This window comes from Colossoma macropomum, unplaced genomic scaffold (genome assembly GCF_904425465.1).
Source record: "Colossoma macropomum unplaced genomic scaffold, Colossoma_macropomum, whole genome shotgun sequence".
NCBI lineage: Eukaryota > Metazoa > Chordata > Actinopteri > Characiformes > Serrasalmidae > Colossoma > Colossoma macropomum.
Window position 1 is genome coordinate 6184078 of NW_023494794.1, and position 20586 is coordinate 6204663.

The 20586-nt window shown below is 39.0% G+C and overlaps 2 protein-coding genes across 3 annotated transcripts in view; both read right to left on the reverse strand.

Annotated features, from left to right (window-relative positions):
• LOC118814384 (ras-specific guanine nucleotide-releasing factor RalGPS1) overlaps positions 1–11300 on the reverse strand; it is a 218351-nt gene extending 207051 nt beyond the window's left edge. For both annotated transcript variants that reach the window (XM_036579967.1, XM_036579966.1), the window contains exon 1: positions 11045–11300. The gene's annotated coding sequence lies outside the window, so the exon portion shown is untranslated. The remainder of the gene's footprint in view (positions 1–11044) is intronic.
• Positions 11301–13095: 1795 nt separating this feature from the next.
• zbtb43 (zinc finger and BTB domain containing 43) lies at positions 13096–17225 on the reverse strand. Its single transcript, XM_036579970.1, has 2 exons — positions 17126–17225; positions 13096–16798 (listed from the first exon to the last, which is right to left on the reverse strand). Exon 2 carries the CDS (start codon positions 16774–16776, stop codon positions 15427–15429), a length of 1350 nt encoding a protein of 449 aa, XP_036435863.1. The 5' UTR covers positions 16777–16798; positions 17126–17225; the 3' UTR covers positions 13096–15426.
• Positions 17226–20586: the final 3361 nt, after the last annotated feature.

A 20586-nucleotide genomic window follows, 5' to 3' on the forward strand; every position in this document is an offset into this window, starting at 1 on the left:
CCCTCCCCCGAGAGGATGAATCTGACGACTGCAATCGAGCTGAAAGAGTATTCAAAGAGAACTCAGTCAAAACCTGGCAAAAGATGTGTCTTCTAAGGATGTAAGTTTATTGTCTACTATTATCATCATATCTTCATTAGTATAATGTTGAGTTTGCATTTGAGACCTAAACATCGAGCTGGATCCTTTTTTTTCTTAACTCCCATAAAATGAGACCTGACTTTATTATTTCTAGCTTTACAGGGTGACTCACAGCAATGGACATATTTTAGCACATTTTTTTTCTCCTGACTCAGTAATGCTACTTCTTTCAATTTCAACAAAAAATCTTGCATAATGCAGATTTAATTTAAGAATATTCATAAAAAAGCTTTATGTTAATTGGACTTGCAACCATTTGAGACACAGCAACCCCACTTCCTATTAGCACAGTGACATTTATGGCGAAGTCTCTTAATGGTAGATAAACATGCCATTTATTTTAACCTAACAGAATGCCAGGTTCATCCATAACAAGTTCCTGAGCTGATGTCAGCAGTATCTATAAATAGCCAGGTATCAAAATGTGAGTGGTTCGGCTGGATGAAAGAAAAAAAAACCCTAATCACTGGAACAGGGAGAGAAGGTCAAGCAGCTACAGCTGGCAAAAGAGGAGGACAGGTGGAAATAATGTGTTCATGCATCGGCTCACACCGTTCGCTCAGTGTCCTAACTCCTCTCCCTGCTGTCGGGGAGATAAAGTGAACACTTTCATTTCTTCACACATCACTGGCGGTCTTAATTAATTATGGGCTTGGAATCCATCCTTGCCCACTGATTTCTTATTAAACCTAACCCTTGGCCTTCAAGAAGTCCTGGGCTAGAGCAAGTTGTAATCTCTGTAATTATATGTGATCCATGTGACCTACGGAAGATTTATACAGGTACTAATGCAAGGCAAAGCAATACTTGACTACATCGTCACTTAGCTTTCTCAAGGGGAGGTTCGAGAAAACTTGACTACCAAAGAAGAGCTGTTAAAGACAACACTGAGCGAAGCCTCTACCCAAACGAGGCACTTAACCCGTCTTCTTCCAGGGTACCTGCTATTCAAGCTTACCTAAGGGCCTGCCCCACTAACAGTTGCTCATTTTGCTTAAGTGAGTTTGAGACAGTTATTTGCAGACGTTCTCTCAATGTTAAGGTTCTTCCCCCATATTTCTAAAAACAATGTGTTGTGCAAAAGAACATAAACACACAAGTACACAAGTGTGAACCAGGAGTAAGTCAGGTAAGGTTTTAGCATTACTGAGTCAGGAAAAAAAAAAATTGCTAAAATATGGTGTCTGTTAGCTACTCTGAATCACCCTTTAAAGCCTGAAATAGTAATTTCAAAGTCAGAGGTGTCAAGTCAGATTTGGCAGGAGTTTTTCAGATCACGTCATACGTCTTTACGTATTAACGTCACACACACAGGCTCAAAAAGAAATTCTGGCTTGATGTTTAGGTCTCAAATGCAAAATCAACATCATACAGATAAAGATATGACGACAAAAGCAGATAATTCACCTACATCCTCAGAATAAACGTCCTTTACCAAGTTTTGATTGGGTTCTCTTTGAATACTCTTTTAACATGCTTGCAATCATAAAATTCATCTGCTTGGGGACGGGGTCTGAAGCACAACCGACATTACAAAATGTTCATCTGTACGTTGCATTCAATTACACATTTCCACCAGAAAGGTCTGCAACTCCTAAGTACTTAAGTCCCAATAAGAAACACTGTAAACGTTATCCTTAAAATGCATATATTCATTTACCTATCTGGCACTACAAGAACAATGCTGCTCTTTTATTTCTGTGGGTCGTTATCTTATGGGGCTCCTCATTTTCTTACTGTTATCTGTTGATTTTGGTTTATGCTTTATTATTTTAATGCTGTTAGGCAGCCAAGAGATCATAATGCCTAGTATAATATCATAATATCATAATGCATAAAATAAGTAGCCTTCAAATGAGACATTTTGTCTACTTTGTTCTTAAATTTTGCAGAATTTCCAAATTTCTAAAAATTTCAAAGGATAAATCTCTCACTGCTGACTCCACAGTTGATGTGTCTAGCTTGAAAGCTTGTCAGATGTAGCAACATGTTTACAAATTTATATTTGTTTCTAAGCAAGGTGAGAATATCATTTTAGATTGGAGATTATGCATGAAACGTGTAATGAAACATCTGAAATGTGTACATGTTATAATTTGCACAAAACTATGTTTTAGAAAGACAACTTTGCTTCACCTTCTTAAAACAATTACAGTAAAAGTAATACTTCACATATTCACACAGAAGCTTTAAAGTAGCAGAATGGACCTCAGCAGCTACAGAAAAAGAAGACTTCAGCAAATACATCACTATTAGGAAAGAGCAAGGCACGTTTAGTCTTTATAGCTATAGTTGAATAGTGGAATAAGCAATGTGCTGCTTTACAAATATACCAGAGAGAGCAGGTGGTAAAAATACAACCTTGCCTCAGTATAGCCTTCAAGTGGAGGAGTGGAGCAAAGCTCATGTAATGACAGACATTTAGACAGCTGCAAAGAGCAGCGACACCCTCAACTGACCCCCACCCCCCACCCCCCACCCTACGCATTTCCCCAGACCACTATGCCATGGCAGGTCTACAGGAAGATTCTTTGGAACACTAGACATGGAGGGCAATGCTGGATCCAGGTTACACAGTATATCGTGACTGTCCGAAAAAAGACATGCATATCTAACATAGTAACTTTATAAGAGAAGGCAAAAACCTTAACTTTTCATGTAAGTTGAATGTGAAGAGGTTTTATCTCAAGTAAATCTGAAGCAGTTATATCAGTCCATTAATCATGAAACTGACTGTATTATGTAATGATGCCATTTCCTGCAAAAAACTGTTGTTGCATAAATTTTAGTTTATGGATAAAAAAAAAAAAAGTCTGAAAAGTTTGATATGTTTCCATCTCTAATTTCATGTCGCAACAACATGCTTAGCTTTGGCTTCCCCGATATCCTATAACCTACTGAAAAAGACATTTTGTAAATTGTATTTTATGTTTTACTATTATTATTATTATTATTATTATTATTATTATTATTATTTCCTTTGCCATTTTTTCTATTTGCGTTTAGAAAGGGTGTGGTATTTTCTGAACACATCTCTCTCTCTGTAAGAGCTGAAATGTGACATCCTTCTTTTTAAAAACACTTTTGTCTCCGCCATGCTGTTTGTGTTTGTTGTAAAAAGCATACGAGGAAAATCTGTCACATGACACTATATTTATGCCTAAATGTGTTATTTTTTCCAATGAAAAGAAGTGGACCTGTTATGAATGACCATGCAGCTGGTGCAACAGCTTACAACAGGCTTGGCCAGGCCTTCCTTCTACACTATTTTCTACTTCCCCTGATATAGACAATCAGCCAAGACCACTTACTACTTACAGGCATTACTTTAGCTCTCCTACCGGGTGACAATAATGTAAAATTATGCAAATGATTACTGTCTGCAGAATTATTGTGACAATATCACCGCGATCCAAACTCAGTTACAAAGTACCACATGTGAACATTCCAAAGCCTTACCCTACAGCTTGCATTACCATTTACTTTCCAACTGGGCTAGCTCTAATATTACTTAATCATTTATAATGATATCTGTACAAATTCTGCACAGACGGCATGTACAATAGTGTGAAAAAGTATTTGCTCCCTTCTTGTTTCCTCTATTTTTGCATATTGGTCAGACTTAATTGTTTCAGATCCTCATCCAAAATGTAATAACACAAGTAACATGAAGAAATAACACTGGACATCAGTCTTTCACATCACTGTGGAGGAATTTTGGCTCACTCTTTGCAGAATTGCTTTCTTCAGCCACATTTGGAGGGCTTTCGAGCATGAACTGACCGTTTAAGGTCTTGCCAGAGCATCATAATGGGGTCAAGGACTGGTTAGGCCATTCCAAAACCTTAATTTTGTTTCTTTTGAGTCATTCAGAGGTGAACTTGCTCTTGTGCTTCAGATTGTTGCTGAACTTTAAATCACAGACATTCTCCTGCAGGATTTTCTGGTAAAGAGCAAAATTCATGGTTCTGTTAGTCAGTCACCCAGGCCCTGAATCAGCAAAGCATCCCTACACCATCACACTATTACCACCATCTTTAACTGCTGGTATGATGTTCTTATTGTGGAATGCTATTATCTTTATGCCAGATGTAATGGCACCCTTCCTTCCAAAAAGTTCCACTGTCGACTCATCTGTTCACAAAACATTATTCCAAAAAGCTTTGGGGGTCATCAAGTCGATTTTGGACAAATGTGAGATGAGCCTTTATGTTCTTGTTGGTTAGCATGACCAGCAGCGAGGCCTGCAGTTCCTAAGATGTTCATCTGGGTTCTTTTGTGATTTCCTGGATAAGTTATTGCTGTGGTCTTCAAGGAATTTTGGTAGGCCAACCACCATTGTTCCAAGTTTTCTCCATTTGGAGATAATGGCTCTTACTGTGAATTGCCAGAGCCACAGAGCCTTAGAAATGGCTTCATAACCAGACTGGTACATTTCAATAACTTCCTCATCTCTCCTGGAATTTCTTTTGATTACAGCATAGTGTGCTGCTTGTTGATACTTTCAGCCTACTTCACATAGCTGTAAAGATTCTATTTAAGCAAGGTTTAGATTTAACAGGGTTGGCAGTAACCAAGCCTGGGTGTATCTAGTTTAAGTGATCAAAATTTTCAACTAAATTTGGTCAAGCAAGTTTGGTCTTGGGTGACCGTCTACATCTGGGGTAAGTAGACAATAGCATAAATTAGATTTTTCGCTGAGCTATTTCTTTAAATACGTATCTGCACTCAGACTCAGACAATATAGTAAACAATTTAGCTTTGGCAAGCAGCAAACCAAACACAAAAATGTGCAGATATTTTATTGCCATTAACACAATGAAACAAAATGATTTTACATCTACGTCACATTTACTGCTGTCCTGCTATTGTTTTAAAGCCAAGTTTTTCTCTCAAAAGCTGCTGGACAGGTATGAAATGAAATCCCCAGATATGACACTTCCGGAGCTGAAGAATGTCCTGGCCTGCTGCCACTGGGTACAAGCACTCCCAGAAAATTCTGCAGAACTCTGGAATTCCTTCTGTGCTGCTTAGGGTTTCAGCTAGATCACTGGCATCCTGACAAATTGTTGAACTGTCAGTGTTTAAGTGGCAAATTAAAATCATACCACCTAGATGAACGTCACTTTGGAAATTTACAGTACTCTTTTTTTGCTGACAGTGTGGGGTGGGCAATATGGCAAATATCATGATATACACGATATATCCTGATATTTATTTGACAAGTTGGAATGGACTGAAAGGAAGCAGTGGTGCCACATTGAAAAATACTATCAAAACTATGAATACAATAATTTCTATACATACCACATTAGGGGTGGGAATCTCTAGGCACCTCACAATTCGATTCGATTACGATTCAGAGGGCTGCGATGCGATTATAAAACGATTATCGATGCATCTTTTTTTTCTATATAGCATTTATATTTTCTCACTGTGTGAGCTCAAGTTTCAAGTTTCTTTGTCATTTGCACAACATGTCAGGACATTTATGCATTGAAATGCTTGTGGTGAGGCTCAGCTAATCACTCCACAGAAAGTAAATAAGTAAAAATAAAAATACAAGAAAAACCAACTGAAATATATTAAATATACACAAAATATACACAAAATATATACAGAAAATAGAGACAGTAAACATTTTAAAGTGACTAAGTGACTCGGTGTTACTGTTATTTAAAGTGACTTGGTACTTTTAAAGCAAAGTATTTGTAATGATCCATAACGAATTTACTTCCAATATCTTTTTTAATAAAACAAATGGAAGTGATGTGGCAAGTGAACTAGAAGACTCTCATTCAGTGCTCTTGTTTGGAGCACGAGAAGCTGCTGCTACTCATCTGCAATAAAATGCGCAGTTACGGTGAAATAAGATCCAGTGTCAGTGGATGTCCACGCAGCGCGTTACAGCTATTCTACCCGTTTTCTTTAGTGATTTTATAACTTCGGTTTTGGTCTCGTTGTAGAGACGGGGGGATCGCTGTGTCAGTAAAGTATCCCTGAGACGGGTCGTGTGCAACATAGCGTGAAAGCCCTGTTTCGCAACGACTGAGAACTGGCGTGCAGACTGCAGGTCACATAGCAGCGATGCGTTATTCGCATTTCTAAGCACCGCAGTTGGTTTCCTGGTACGTTAAATCTGCAACTAGAGACTGTCAGACACTAAAAAGTTGCGAAGATGAAGTTGCTTCTCTTTCGAATTCTCCCGTTCCACCTTAAATGGTGCCGCATTTACATTCGGCGCCTCAGTAAGAATTTAAGGCGGAACGGGTAAATCCGAACAAGAAGCTGGAGAATGAGAAGCAACTTCAGCCTCGTAAGACAGTCATTGAGAGACATTTTACAAGAAACTGATCTACTTCTGAGGAAAAGTTTTCTGGCGGAGATGGGAGGAAAGCAGCTATAGCTGAAGCTTAAAGCAGAGCGAAGTAAATCTGCGTTTTCGTTTATATTGTTTAGCCTATATTAGGACATTATCACATACTGAGTGTTAACATTTGAGTTGTGACTCCTGACACCTGGCTTTAATGCACAGTGTGCTGGTCGGATTTCTCGCTCTTCCACTTGTGTTTTTGTTATGTGCCGCCACAGCTTTCTTTTTAATGAAACATGCATTTGTTCAGTGTTCTTTAAGTACTGCCGATATCCATGATATGCTCAGTCAAGCTTACTGTGACATATTGTAGCATAATTGATCACGATAATGATAAATATCATGACATTTCCCAGCCCTAATTCAGACTCTTTCAGGATAAATTCACAATGCATCAAAATTTACCCACTCTTAACATGTAGGTGAGTATCAGAATTTCTCTTTTAGTAATAATTTAGACCAGGAGTGTCAAACTCAACCACTAATAGGGCCATGTAAAAAAAATCTCACAAACTTGTGGGCCAGAGAACGACTATGTTTTTATTTCATTTTTAATTAATGTTGTGTTATAACCCGAACTGGCCATCGTTTGATGGCCAAACTCCACACAGAGCAACAGCGCTACCCACTGCGCCACCGTGCCGCCCCTCAGATTGATGTAGTAAAACTGAATTGAAATTAGGCCAAAAGACACAGTTAAAATATTTATTGTGACCACAGAGGACCACAAAAGTAACAAGAATCCTTTCAACCATAGTGAAAAGCTGTTGAACAGATGAAGTTGTGGATAGATGTGTGAAAGTCTACCATGATGACAAGAGTACACTAACAAGACCTCTAAGGGCTTACCTTTTGACTACATGGTAAGCCTCAAAAACAACACACAAAAAGCTGCCAACTTCAGGAACATATTCATATACATAGATAAGGCAAAGATTAAGCTTTTGTCAGGCTGGTGAAAAGAAAAGTGTACAGTAAAAAAGCTCTGCTCATTATACAAACACCTCATCTGCGAAACATGGTGGTATACCCAGATATGGCTGCCAGTGGAACTGGCTCACTTGTTTTTATTGGTGTTGTGACTGGATGAAAGTGTACATCTTAACTGCTCAGATCCAAATAAATGAATCTGCAGACTTCACCTTGCAGCAGGACAATGACCCAAAACACACTGCAAAGCAACTATGGAATTTTTCACCACATGGTAGAACGTTATTCTTGACCTCCAGCACATTGAGCATTCACTGCAGTTACTGAAAACTGAAAGCAGAAAGCCTCTAAAAACAGGCAGAGCATCACCATGACAGATATCCAGACAGTTATATAGGAAAGGCCTGGTAAACAGACATTAAATATGACAACTGTTACAACAATATACATTTCTATAGGACAATACACAAGTATTATAGACACAGCTCAGGATAGCATAGGGGGCAGGATAGCATCCACTCAATTAAAAAAAAATGACAAAAACCATCCCCTAAGACCTCTATTATTGATATTTTTATTCTATCCATATATGATTTAGACACTATCGGAGTTCTTCATTTAAAACAAATAGCCAGGTTACAGAGGTGGTTATGTAGAATCACACACTTTTGCTTTTCATATATTATGCTGTAGAGTGTTTGGTACAGTGCGTGCACCTGCCAGCACAGATCTCAGGTTAGCAGTCTTCCTGTCCAATTGTGCTAGTTTGAAAATGCTGTTGCAGGAGTTTCAGTTTCTGGTGGACTTTGGGCTGGGGACTCTTGCCACACCTGGTAACCCTACCCACCATAAGGAGTACTACTGGAGTTTATAACCTTTGGAGATTATCTTAATATTTATTTATGAAAAGGTACAAAATTAAAAGGTGGCACTGCCAGCCACATCTCCAAAATGAGAACTACTAAGCTAACTTAATCACATATTACTATCTGCATTGTTGCTAACACTACGGTCATACCTGAGATCTTAAATGTTGCTACTGATTAAAAAATGTAATTATTGATTAAAGAACCAATAAATGAGGCTGTTTAGCATTACGTCCATCCCTTTTTTAAACTCCAACCACTGACAATAGACTACTACAAGACAGATATATTATGGAATACTCTCGAAGCATATAGCACTACAGATATGTTAGAGATCCTAATAGTATTATTACTCATTATTATTATTATTATTATTATTATTATCATCATCATTATCTTTTCAAAAGGTTCACCCAATATTAATGGAGTAACAAGACATGCATCATGGAAATTGCCAATGCATTGTTGAGAATGGACATTGTATTAATTCTGCCATCTAATGCAATTACATTGTTTGAACGCCAACGTTTGCTAATGATCAACATTTCATCAGTTTTGTTTATTTAAATTTTGTCCAAAATATTGTGAGAATGCTGAAACATGAACCCAGTATTGTAAATTGGTTGATGTTTTGTTTTACCCCACCCAAGAGAGATGCAAATACTTTCTAAGTAAAAAGCTGAAATTCTGAACTTTTATCTGGCAATCATTGTTCCATTTCAAATACAAGGTGCTGAAACACAGAAGCAAAACAATAAAAACTGCGCTTACAGACTGCACACGTAGTCCCCCTCCAGGACCTCAAAAGAACAAAACCACATGCGTTGACCAAAATTCCGTTCCCACACTCTTGCAAGCTGCAAACCCAACATGACCTCAGCTGTGACTCATCCAATTGCAACCTAAACAACTGGGTTATACTGTACAAGACTGCTGCCTGCTGACCTACTTCATGCTTCTTACACAATACAGCCAAACTTATCCAGATACTCCACGTAATTAGAAGTGAACCCATTGCTGATAAAGGCTGAGTGTCAGCTTGAGGGGTATAAAGCCCCTCAGCATTGGTCTGTGGAGCAGTGGAACTGCATTCTCTGGAGTGACAAAGCAACATCAGATATCTCTGGGATGAGCTGGAGTAGCAGAACTAATCTGTCGATATCAGTACCTGACCTCAATAACGGTCTTGTGGCTGAACACAGTCAAATCCACATGTCAATGTTTTGAAATCTAGTGTTCCGAGAAGACTAGAGGCTATTACTAGAGCGACAGTGAGGAAAGCAACCTTTCTATTAATGTCTCCGATATTAAGACAATATCTAATATGCTAAGATATTAAAAGAAAATCAGAATTGTTCACAGTGGTGGCGATAGGAACCAGACGTCTCTAAGAGCTACCTCACTGAAAGCTATGACTTTAAATGGTTATTAAAAGGCTGGCTGATGTCTAAGGCATTGTTTTACAATAGTTTTGTAATACGTTCATTGTGGAGAGGTACACACAAGGTGGGGTAAGGCAAAACAAGAAAATGAAAATGTGTTTTGTTCAGATTTAGCATTTTTTATCATCAACATTACATTTAACAACTCAAAAGAAAATGTAGGTTCACTAGTGGTTTCGGAAAGTAAATAAAATGTTTGCATTGTAGGCACCATGACCCCTGGTTCCTAACACCACCACTGTAAAGAAATCTGAGTCGGTAAGCTTCTCTACAATGAAACCATCTCAGATCAAATCATTCTGGATAACTACACCTCAATGATTTGATTACGCTTGTTTGTTGTTTGAAAAATCAGTGGAAATTCCTCTTTAAATCTAGTCCTGGACCACTCAGAATTCTGCATGAAGGTTCTAGGGATTCTCCACTGAAAGGAAAATGAGGAAAATGTAGTCCAGGACTAAATTTAAAGAGGAATTCCACTGATTTTCCAAAGAACAGGCGTAATCCAATCCAAGCGTAATCCAATCAGGATTTCAAGAAGTGTAATTTCAATCAGGAGCTCTTTTTTGTTATAAATAAATAAATAAATAAATCACAAAAAAGTACAAATTACATTCAAGAACCAAAAATATACATACATTGATTGTCTTTAGTGCTTTCTTATCTTTTGAATATTGTATAAGGATGACGTTGTTTGAAATCTTCCAAAAAGTGTATAAAATCAGGTTTGGAGAGAGACCAATTTATTTAATGAAAGTGAAACGTCTCTAATATAGGAAACAACTGTATGACATAGTTGTCTTACTTCAAACTCATATCTAAAACAAGATTAAGCCACAAATACAGGCTTTCAATCCTCAAGACACTCCCAGGCTTTTTCCCCCAATAAAGTTTGCTGCATCTGTTCAAAACATTCGTGAGTAAACACAGTGACAAAACAAATGAACAATCGTTTCTTTCTCTCCTGGTCCAGGACTAAGCTTAATCCCTGAGTAGACGTTCAAGTCACAGCGCGTAACAAAACATGCTCGGGCAATATCAATTGGCACATCTAGTTTCCGCGGACGTGACGTAGCAAGCCGACCTACACGCTATAGATGTATATAGCGCTCCTACAGAGAGTGAGTGAGTGAGCGGGCGGGTGGGCTATCACCTTTACCCTTTGTAAGCCTTCGCCAAATGACACAAGCTGCCGGCCACTTTCTGGGTGGCTTCCTTTTGTTCCCGCATTTTACCTCAGGCCCTTCTCTCAGTCAGGCAGGCTGAAATCAGACATAAACAAAGCGACCCACCTCGCAAACGCCTCCTCGCTGTTGCGTCTTCAATCAATGAGGGGCTGAAGGCGATGTACTAGCCTAGGCTAGTCCACAAATCAGTAGTGTTTTATGTAAGTCAGCGGGTTCTCCTTCATGAAGAGCCTCTCTCTGTCTCTAGTCAGCGCGCGGTGTTCCAGTCTCTGTTATAGCCAACACACATGAGCTCCGTGACTGATTAAATATAGTTCTGCAGATGTACACAAACATGACAGTGAAGTACACAAAAAAAGGAAACACATCGATGGCAGGAAGTATCAGGTAGGTTTGTTTTTCTGATGGAAAGGGGCGTTAACTAATCACGCTCTTCGCCTTGCGGACGCCCCGCCCACCCAAGCGACAAAAGCCAATAGCAGCGCTTACAGAACGGGTTCTATGCAAATTTAGAGCGGGTGCGCAGGTGCCGCTCTTCTTTGTTGTGGGTGGATTCTTAAGGAGCGAGAGGTAATGCCGTTTAAATGAATGGAACTCTGAACTGAGGCTGCTATATTACTGCTGCTCTATATGAAACGCTAAAACAAGCCGAAGTTAGCTCACTAACTTGATTCATATGGGTTATTCCACAATTGGAGTGACATCGTGCCACCGACATTACACTTACAGATGTGTTTAAAGAGTAAAATACGTTTAAGGCCTTTACAACAACCTACGTGCATGTTTCAGATGAATATCAATGTCCCAGCCCGCTATAACTACACTTTACCTTGAAATATAGTAATTAAAAAACTTCAGAGACCTTGTAATGTATTAATCCATTTAACTTCTCATGCTTCAATCATGCTGTTTCATAAGTTATCCATTCCTGCTTATGAAAAGTGTGCATTTCAGTTTTGTCCTGGTTACCTGACACTTTCACCCCTATGAAATATCTGGAATATTCCACAAGTCACACGTTCAACAGGAAGATGAAGATTTTTAGTGGTGCTGTGATATTGATCGACAAGATCACTTTGACAGTTCAGCCCAGTTATCCAAATTATAGATAGTAAATTATAGTTAATTAATAGAAAGTCAATGTCCTCTTGCCATTAGCATGGATACAAGTTAACCATATTTACTGTATTTGCTAATTATATGCTTGTTACTGTCGACTCTGTTACTAATTTAAGCCACTGTTAGCAAAGAAACCTTGTAAAATACCTTGTAATGAGATCTTGTTTCTGAGATGGGCTAACATGTTTTTAAATATATTTTCTTAGATTCAGTGTTTAAAAATGTTTCATTTTTAATAGTTACAAAGACTGAATGGCACATCCATTCTTAAATTCCTGTTTATAGTGGCTAGTAACTTTCTTTTCTTAGTAGTTTGATGTCCAGCTCTTTTCTCATGTTCCAGAAGAGCACATTCCAATATGGCAGGATGTTAATCTTACTGTTATGCTGATGGCTAAACATTATATCTTAGCAAAGGGCTGGAACATAAACTTACAAGCATGATAGAAGGATGAATGCTTATTACAATGTTATAAAAGGGGTTTGTGGAGCATTCTTCTTATTCAAAATACTTCATGTTTTTCTGACTTAATCTGTTGGAGAAGTGTCGTACATTACAACATCAGCACAATAACAGACCACAATACACCAAAAAGCAAATCCAAATAATACATATTAAATCAGTGATCAGTGGTTCTCAAACTAGCCCGAGGATTCCTCATACGGTCCACATTTTTGCTTGATGTCAACTCCCAACACAGAGGGATAAAGAAAAAAGTGGGCTGTCTAGCGGGTTTGAGAACCACTGCCTTTTTTTGGTGTTTTATGTACATACCTCACCTTATCTGCCACATAATAAATAAAAAAAAATCATAATGTAATCATTGAGTTATAAATTTTAAGAAAAAGACCCTACTCAATAGCAGTAGACTGTGATACAAATGCCTACAGCTAAAGGTAAACATTATGTATCCACAGGCACAAAACCATATAGATAATATGATCAATCACAGACTGCCATCTGCTGGCCGTTTTTTTACCAAGCAAGCTATTTTTTCCCTTAAAAATGAGACACTCAGGACACTGACACCAAAAAAAATGGTCAGTAGTAATAAAACGTTTATTGCTCAACACATCTTTGTACAAACCTCTCACAAAGATCTTCTATAAGAAGAAAACAACACAACAATGTAAAAAAGGCAAGGGATACTCCTGAAAGAAAATCTCTGAGCAACTGTTCTGATCAACAGGTCTACCACATGATAATGCTCTTGAGGTAGTAATCAATTGGGAGACAGCAAAATAAAAGGCTTCCCAAACTGTCTTTAAGACAAACTGGTAAATAAGTGGACAGCAAAGATTCTGCTGGTTTCCTGAGCCCAGATTACATCAAGGTCTACCTAATTTACTGTTCATCCAGGAACAGCCTTAACATCTGTCCCAGAAACCAGCCCTGTACTCAAACGTCACATTGAATTTGTTCTATACTTCATTCATCAGTTGTTCCCCTGATTCTGATACTACATTTTGTGCCCCACTGACTGTAAATGATTTACTGAATTAATTAGTTTAATGTCTAGAATTTAAAAACATAATACTCTGTTTTGAATGAAAGACATTTCACAATACATAGTTTAACACATGTTCAGTTCTATTTTTTACAACTCAAGAGAGGGTACATCCATGTTTTGGAAAGATGCTGAGGACCTTTTTTGTACCAATACTACAATCATTTAAACACTAATTTCAAAATAGTCAAGTCTCAATTTGGTGAAATGGTCTTTAACACATAGCAATGGTGTTGGCAGACTCTACAAATCCCTACATGATTGTCTTATGCTCGTTTTCTTTGAGGCATGTAGAATCACATGAGCACACGTTCATGAAGTTTCCATTAGAATATTATTTACATAAATCTAAATAAAGGGACAGTAATTGTTTCAAATTCAAGCAATGTGTGATGAGGTGAACATATTCAGTATTTTGTGGCAACAGATAGTCCATATTTCATACTACGTCAGCCTACAGTTACTGTAATTCTAACTAAGACTGAAATAACTACCAATATACAGTTCATGCTTTCAAATATCACAAAAGCTGAGGTTCTGTTGTAATTGAGGTTTCATGTTAGTTATTAACTACTCTTAAAATGTGTTTTTGCTCAGAGCTTCTAACATTTGGCAGTTGAAGTAACAGCATCCCTGGAGTAATACGGGATTAAGGTTACCCATTAGTTCTTTTGCCTAGTACATAGCACTCCAGGAACAGAGTTAAAACATGAAGTGGGACAGTTTTTTTTTTTCTGTGTGCTATTAGTACTTCTATAATAATATACAATTTTCAGAGACCATTTTTTGCACACATTTTAAGTGTGTCAGTCAAGACCAGTAGCATCTGCAACTTTTCAATGTCACCAGGTTCCAAAAAAAAAATAAAAAACTTTGTTGCGATCATTTGTATTTGTATCACAAGCATCTGTGCTTCTTACGAACACACAACTAGACTTACTAAAGCCATAAACTCAATGATGCTGAAGCTCACGTTACAACAGGTCCGTTAAATAACAATACATGCAAATATTCAACTCCTATTCTATTACATTACAGCCCTTTACAAAGGTCTCTATATTCATTTCCCTGTTTTGGTGTTAATTCTTAACTAACACATATTCTGAGGTTTGCATTTTGCCGTAACAGTGAGGATGTATAAACTATTTCTGATATTTACACCTGTGCATGTTTTGATGGCTTTGTACAGCCATAAATATTTCCTACAATATTTTACAGAATTATAATGGCACCATTTACAAAGGAAATTCCTAACAGAAGCTAACCGCCTCAAACAGATTAGACTCTGGTTTTGAAAAAAATAAACACTGGTGAGAATAATCAGGTAGGATTTACATTTTTAGATACAATTGCCAAATGACCCTGATAATCATACAGACTTCAGTGTATAAAATGACTCAAACACCTTTTCTTCCCCATCACTGTGCTCTATAAAGCACATTGTGACGCCACAGAGAGCTGTAAGGGCCCCTATACCAGTGAAAGAGCAGTTCTAGCCACAAAAGCCATCAAAACATCGCTGATTCAAACTTGTGCAACTGTATTTGAGGTTCTTTAAGATGCTTTGTAGGCTGTGGTTGAAAATAGACTTTTTAAACCGTTTTAAAATATAGACATGGTTGCTATGATACCGTTTCATTCGAGAGAATGCATGGTCTTGGGTACACCTGAACACCTGTAAGTGCTATAGATCCCTTCAGCTTCAGCATATTCCAGCAGTGAATGAAAACCTGGGAAGCTTTCGTCCTCTTCTAAAACCTTCATGGCACAATGGAGTACCGCGCTTTCCTGGTAACTCCAAGCTGCTTAAGCAGCTTCCCAAAGCATTCCGAATCAGTCAGTGTGCTTGGGGCAGCAGATCTAAGAGGAATGTTCTGCTCTGGTCCGACGGGCCTGGTGGGCCTTGGCACAGGTGGAGGTGTGGCGGTTGAAGCTGTCTCTCCACATGAAGCGTTTTGAACAGAGGTTGCACTCGTAGGGCTTGATCCCTGTGTGGATCTTCATGTGCCCGACCAGATGGTGCTTCATCTTGAAGCTCTTGCCACAAACAGCACAGCCGAATGGTCGCAAGCCTAAGTGCATGCTCATGTGGCGATCTCTCTGACTCTTGTGGGTGAAGCTTTTGCCACACTGACATGGGTAGAGCTTGTAAACTACAGATGCGAACCCTGAGTGGGTGGTTTGCTCTTTTGTGTCCCCACCTCCCTGGGAGCTGTCTTCCTCCCCCTTAACTACACCTGCACTTCCATCTGGCTGCACATCATCCTTAGATACTGCAGGAGAGCCTTCATCACCATCCTGGGAGAAACCTGCGATGGAGGTCCCATAGAAGTCCAGGGGGTCTTCATAGGAGCAGTCTCCATCCAAGTTCTCATCAAAGCGTGTTGCCAGCTTCTCCTCCAAACAGTCCTCCATGACTTCTGCTGTATGACTGGCCTGATCTGAATCAGACACAGGATGAGAGTCGCCTCCAAAAAGGCCACCACAATCTTCACGACTCTGCCTCTCGGATTTTACGTGCACCCTTTTTCTATGACCCATAATGCTGGGTGGAACATAAGTAGATCTGGACCGCTGATTCTCAGCGGAGTCTGGGTCCCCACTTTCACTGCTCGACCTTTCGTGGGGAGAACAACTTGCACTCTGTGAAGTTCCTGGTCCCACTGAAGGGAAGGAAACCCCATCCTCCAGCAGCTCCTCTACCCCCAGGTCCTCCTTGTGACCACCTGTCTGGCTGGCTCCCTCAAATCCTCCGTCATCTTCATTATCTATATCATAACCATCTTCTGTAGGGGACGACCCCTGTTCAAAATTTCCACTACTTGCCTTATTCCCGACTTCCAACAGTTCAGTGCACTTGTCCACCACATGCCACATTTGCAGAAAACTAGCAGCAGTCAGGAAAGCCACCACCTCCCCAGACGGCACAGAGAGAGCTCCTGTGTAGCAGGACAGGAGGAGCCTCTCAAACACACAGGGGTGCATGACATCAGGCAGGACTACACGGGCACTGTTCTTCAGCAGGACCTGGTCACAGAAATAGGGGGAACTGGCTGCAAGTACAGCACGGTGGGCTCGGAACTGGTGTCCACCTAGGGATACAATGAGATCACACAGCTGCCCCCTCTGACGCTGCTGGTTCAGCTTCTTAAGTAGGGAGCATGAAAAATCTGGGAACTCAACATGGAAAGAGTTTGCTTCGTTCTCCATGATCTACCAGGATTCAGAGGTTCTGGAAGAAACAGAGATTAACAGTTTTAGCTTAATAATTCTTCACACAATAATTACAAATGCACTGAACCACAAACATCACCTTCGACACATTTAGAAATGCGCATTAATTACAATAACTACAAAAATGTGTCGAAGTCAGGTGAAGTCGCTTGGCCTGGGACTTCACAAAACGAAGCTAACTTGCTAGCTAGCCAGCTAACGCACGTCAAAGAAACAAGGTGAGCTTTCGGGAAAATGGTGCGCTACAGATTAACTGTCGTGTTTGAAAATGCACGTAATGCTGCTTTTTCTCTCACAACCGAAAGCGAGAAAACAGTCCGCTTACCGTTTTCACCATTTTTGTCAAATTTCTTGATAATTCTCAGCCGCTTCTCTTCCGAGTTCCACCGGATTTCGCACCTAATACGTCATCACGTCGACTAGCATGGCGCCCAAGAAATGTAAACAAACACGCCCCCTTTTCCGGGTTGCCAAATTGTGCTACATTCGCAACACAAATAGAGACGCGCCACTTTTCTTTGTCTCTGTACAGTTGGTTCAATATGTGTCTCTATTTTTTTAATTTTATACGATAATGTTGGTAAATGAGTTCATAATTTCCTTTATTTTTATTTATTTATACCATTTTTTCATCTTTATCATTTAAGAGCCGCTGACTGATGGCATCGGAGAAATGAAAAACGTTTCGTTTCACTATATCTCCAACAGATGGCGCTTCAGGATAACCGTGCTGTATGCTGCTTTGATAGATTGCTCATTGTAGGCTTATTTCTTTTCGGTGACTGCATAACTGCTGGAAGAAAATCATAGAAACCATTAAAAGTTTATTTTGGTTCCTGATGGTGTTCAAGCCTATATTCCTGATGGGTTGATATCACGGTGTAAAGGATTCTAATGGTTTAACAGGTGTTCCACTTGCATTTGATGGCTTCCTAATGGGATCTAAAGCTGTCCTAATAGAAACAGGTGGTCTCTAATGGTACACTAAGCCACTTCCCATCAGAGAGCAAAAACATTTTATATGTATACAGACTTTCTAACTTTGCTCTCTTCAGTGGTTCCAGTTGTTGTATAGTACCCTGTTTTTTTCCTGGGTGTGTTTTAATGATCCGTACAGAAAACTCACATATATTTCAAATGTGAAGTGTGCAAAAATCTCGTTTACAAGTATTCACACATTTTTTTCACATGTGAACACAATTTCACCAGAGGTCTCAGATTTTTTCACATGATCACACATCTAAAATATGCGGTGTAAAAAAAAACAAAAACCACGTGTTTTAATCACGTAAAAGTCATGTGGCTTGTCACGTTCACGTAGGTCACATTTGTTGCATTTCAAACAGTTTTCCAGGAATACAGTAAAAAGCATGAGCACCAGCATGGAACAACACAGTATGGCCCTTAGAACCATTTGGCTCTAGAGTGTAAAAAAAGGCCTTTGTTTACATTTTAGCATTTCATATTCGAATTTTCAGCACTGACATTATTTCCAATCAGAGATGTCCTGATATTTTTAGTATATAAGGTATATTGTAGTGTTTCTCTTTTGCTCTGCACTGCATTCCATTCCGATACCTGGAACTGACCCATCTCTGTCGTGTGCAGGCAGATGCACACAGAGGCACACACACACAAGCGTGCAGTGGAATGATTAAATTGGGATTCCTTGTCTCAAAGAGTGATGCCAATTTTGATAATATTTCAGAAAGCTCCACCATCAAAGAAACCTCTGTTTGAGTCGTATTCAGCACTGAAGAGAGTCTTTGTCACAGTGGGCTGTATGCTTGACCAGCCATTCTTGCTTAGCTGTACAGCCACCTTTAAAAAGTGCAGGTGCAGAGATCAGAGGGCTACAGGTACTTGGTGGGGTGGGGTGTGCCCTGTTCACTTTGATGTGCACGAGGTCACAAGGGAGAAACATTCTTCAACTCTGACTTGTTGCCAGCCAAGCAATATCAACGTTTGTCTACGGGCAAACGCTTTTACTTTAGTGACTGGAGCAAGCTAATAAATAAATGAGTGGAGAAACATATCAAGCGTAGATGCTTCCAGACCTGTGCTATATGATACGATTACACAATCTGTGGCAGACCAGGCCCAGTTGACCTTGATTTTCAGTCAAGACGACAAGAGGAAAAGATGTCTTTGAAAGAAGGTTCATTATTGCGGCACGGATGGCAGGAGCTTCAGTCACAAAGACTTCTCAGCTGGCTAGTGTTTCAATAGAAATAGGGACTAAAGTGACATCTGCATTTAGATCTATGGGTAAGATATCAGTAGATAGGGTTGGAAAGCACACATTCAATGGATGATAATGCTCGTGCATTAGTGCACTGTGTAAGAAAAGGGACTGAGAATGTCAATGCAGGATGTGATGAGACTACCAGCAAGAACTGCCCATCATAACTACATAGAGAGGGATATTATAACCAGGTTGCACAGCATAAAACCCTCATTACAAAGATGAATACACGTTTGAGAGTGGCGTATAAACCTATGAACTACTCTACAGAGATGTGGAAAAAGATGATACAGTCAGACGAGTCATGGGAATGGTAAAGGCCTACTTTAATTTGTCTGCTTACAGATGTACAATATCCAGTAATGAACAGTAACTATTAGAACTACGCCTTCAATTTGGGTAATAAATGTCAAAACTTGACCAAAACATGAGGGAAAAACCCACCTCTAACATCACACCTCTAACCCATGTTCTTATAGGATTCCAGCTGTTTGTTAGTGCTAAGTTAACGGCGATTCACATATATATATATATGTGTGTGTGTGTGTGTGTGTGTGTATGTGTGTGTTATAGTATGTACAGTGTACACCACTATTAACATACTATTATCAAATGTTAATCAAATTGTGTAGATGAATATATTCACCCAGAATAACATTTCTCAATACATTGCTGTTTCATTTGTGTATGTGTCCACCAAATGGTCATGAGTTAATGTGTACACAAAATTAGACCAATCAGTATTAATTTCATCCATCTGTCCATTATGACATGTAGAACACCTGCCTTTTTATAAAACTGCCTAGCTGTCAGAATATAACTGAATTTATATTACATTGCATTCTATATGAAAAGGGAACGAGTGGGATGACAATCAGATAATTCCATCATCTGGCTACATTTAATATTGAGTCTTTCAGGACATGAGCAGGGGTGCTGGGTACACGTTTTTCTTCAAGAATATGAAATAAATAGATGTACATATACATTGCTAGTTTAGAGACTGTGCTATTAATACATTTACATAACACTTTACATGTATATTTCCATAGATCTTATATATACACCATTGTTATCATTGTTATTCTTTCTTTTTTCCTACATATAATGTTGTGTCACAGTTTTCTAAACAGGTTATTTTTAAAGGGGAATTCCACACATTTCTCAAAATGTAACGCTGTTAAAATGTAAACAAAGTCATTCAGAGTGTTGAAACACCATAACATGAAAGAGAAATGTACCAACTCAGATTTCTTTACAGTGGTGGCAATAGGAACCAGGTGTCTACAACGCAAATATGGCCATTTTATTCACTATCAAAAATGACCAGTGAACCTACACATGTCTTCTGAGTTTTTATATGTAATGTTGATGATGGTAAAATACTGATAAATCAGGAAGTTTTCTTTAGGGATTATTTTGCCTTACAACACCCTTCAGTCATCTGGTTCCTATCACCACCACTGTAACAGTAAGTTTCTCTAGAATGGAGCATTTCAAATCAAAACACTCTGAACTACTTTATTTACACATTAGTCATC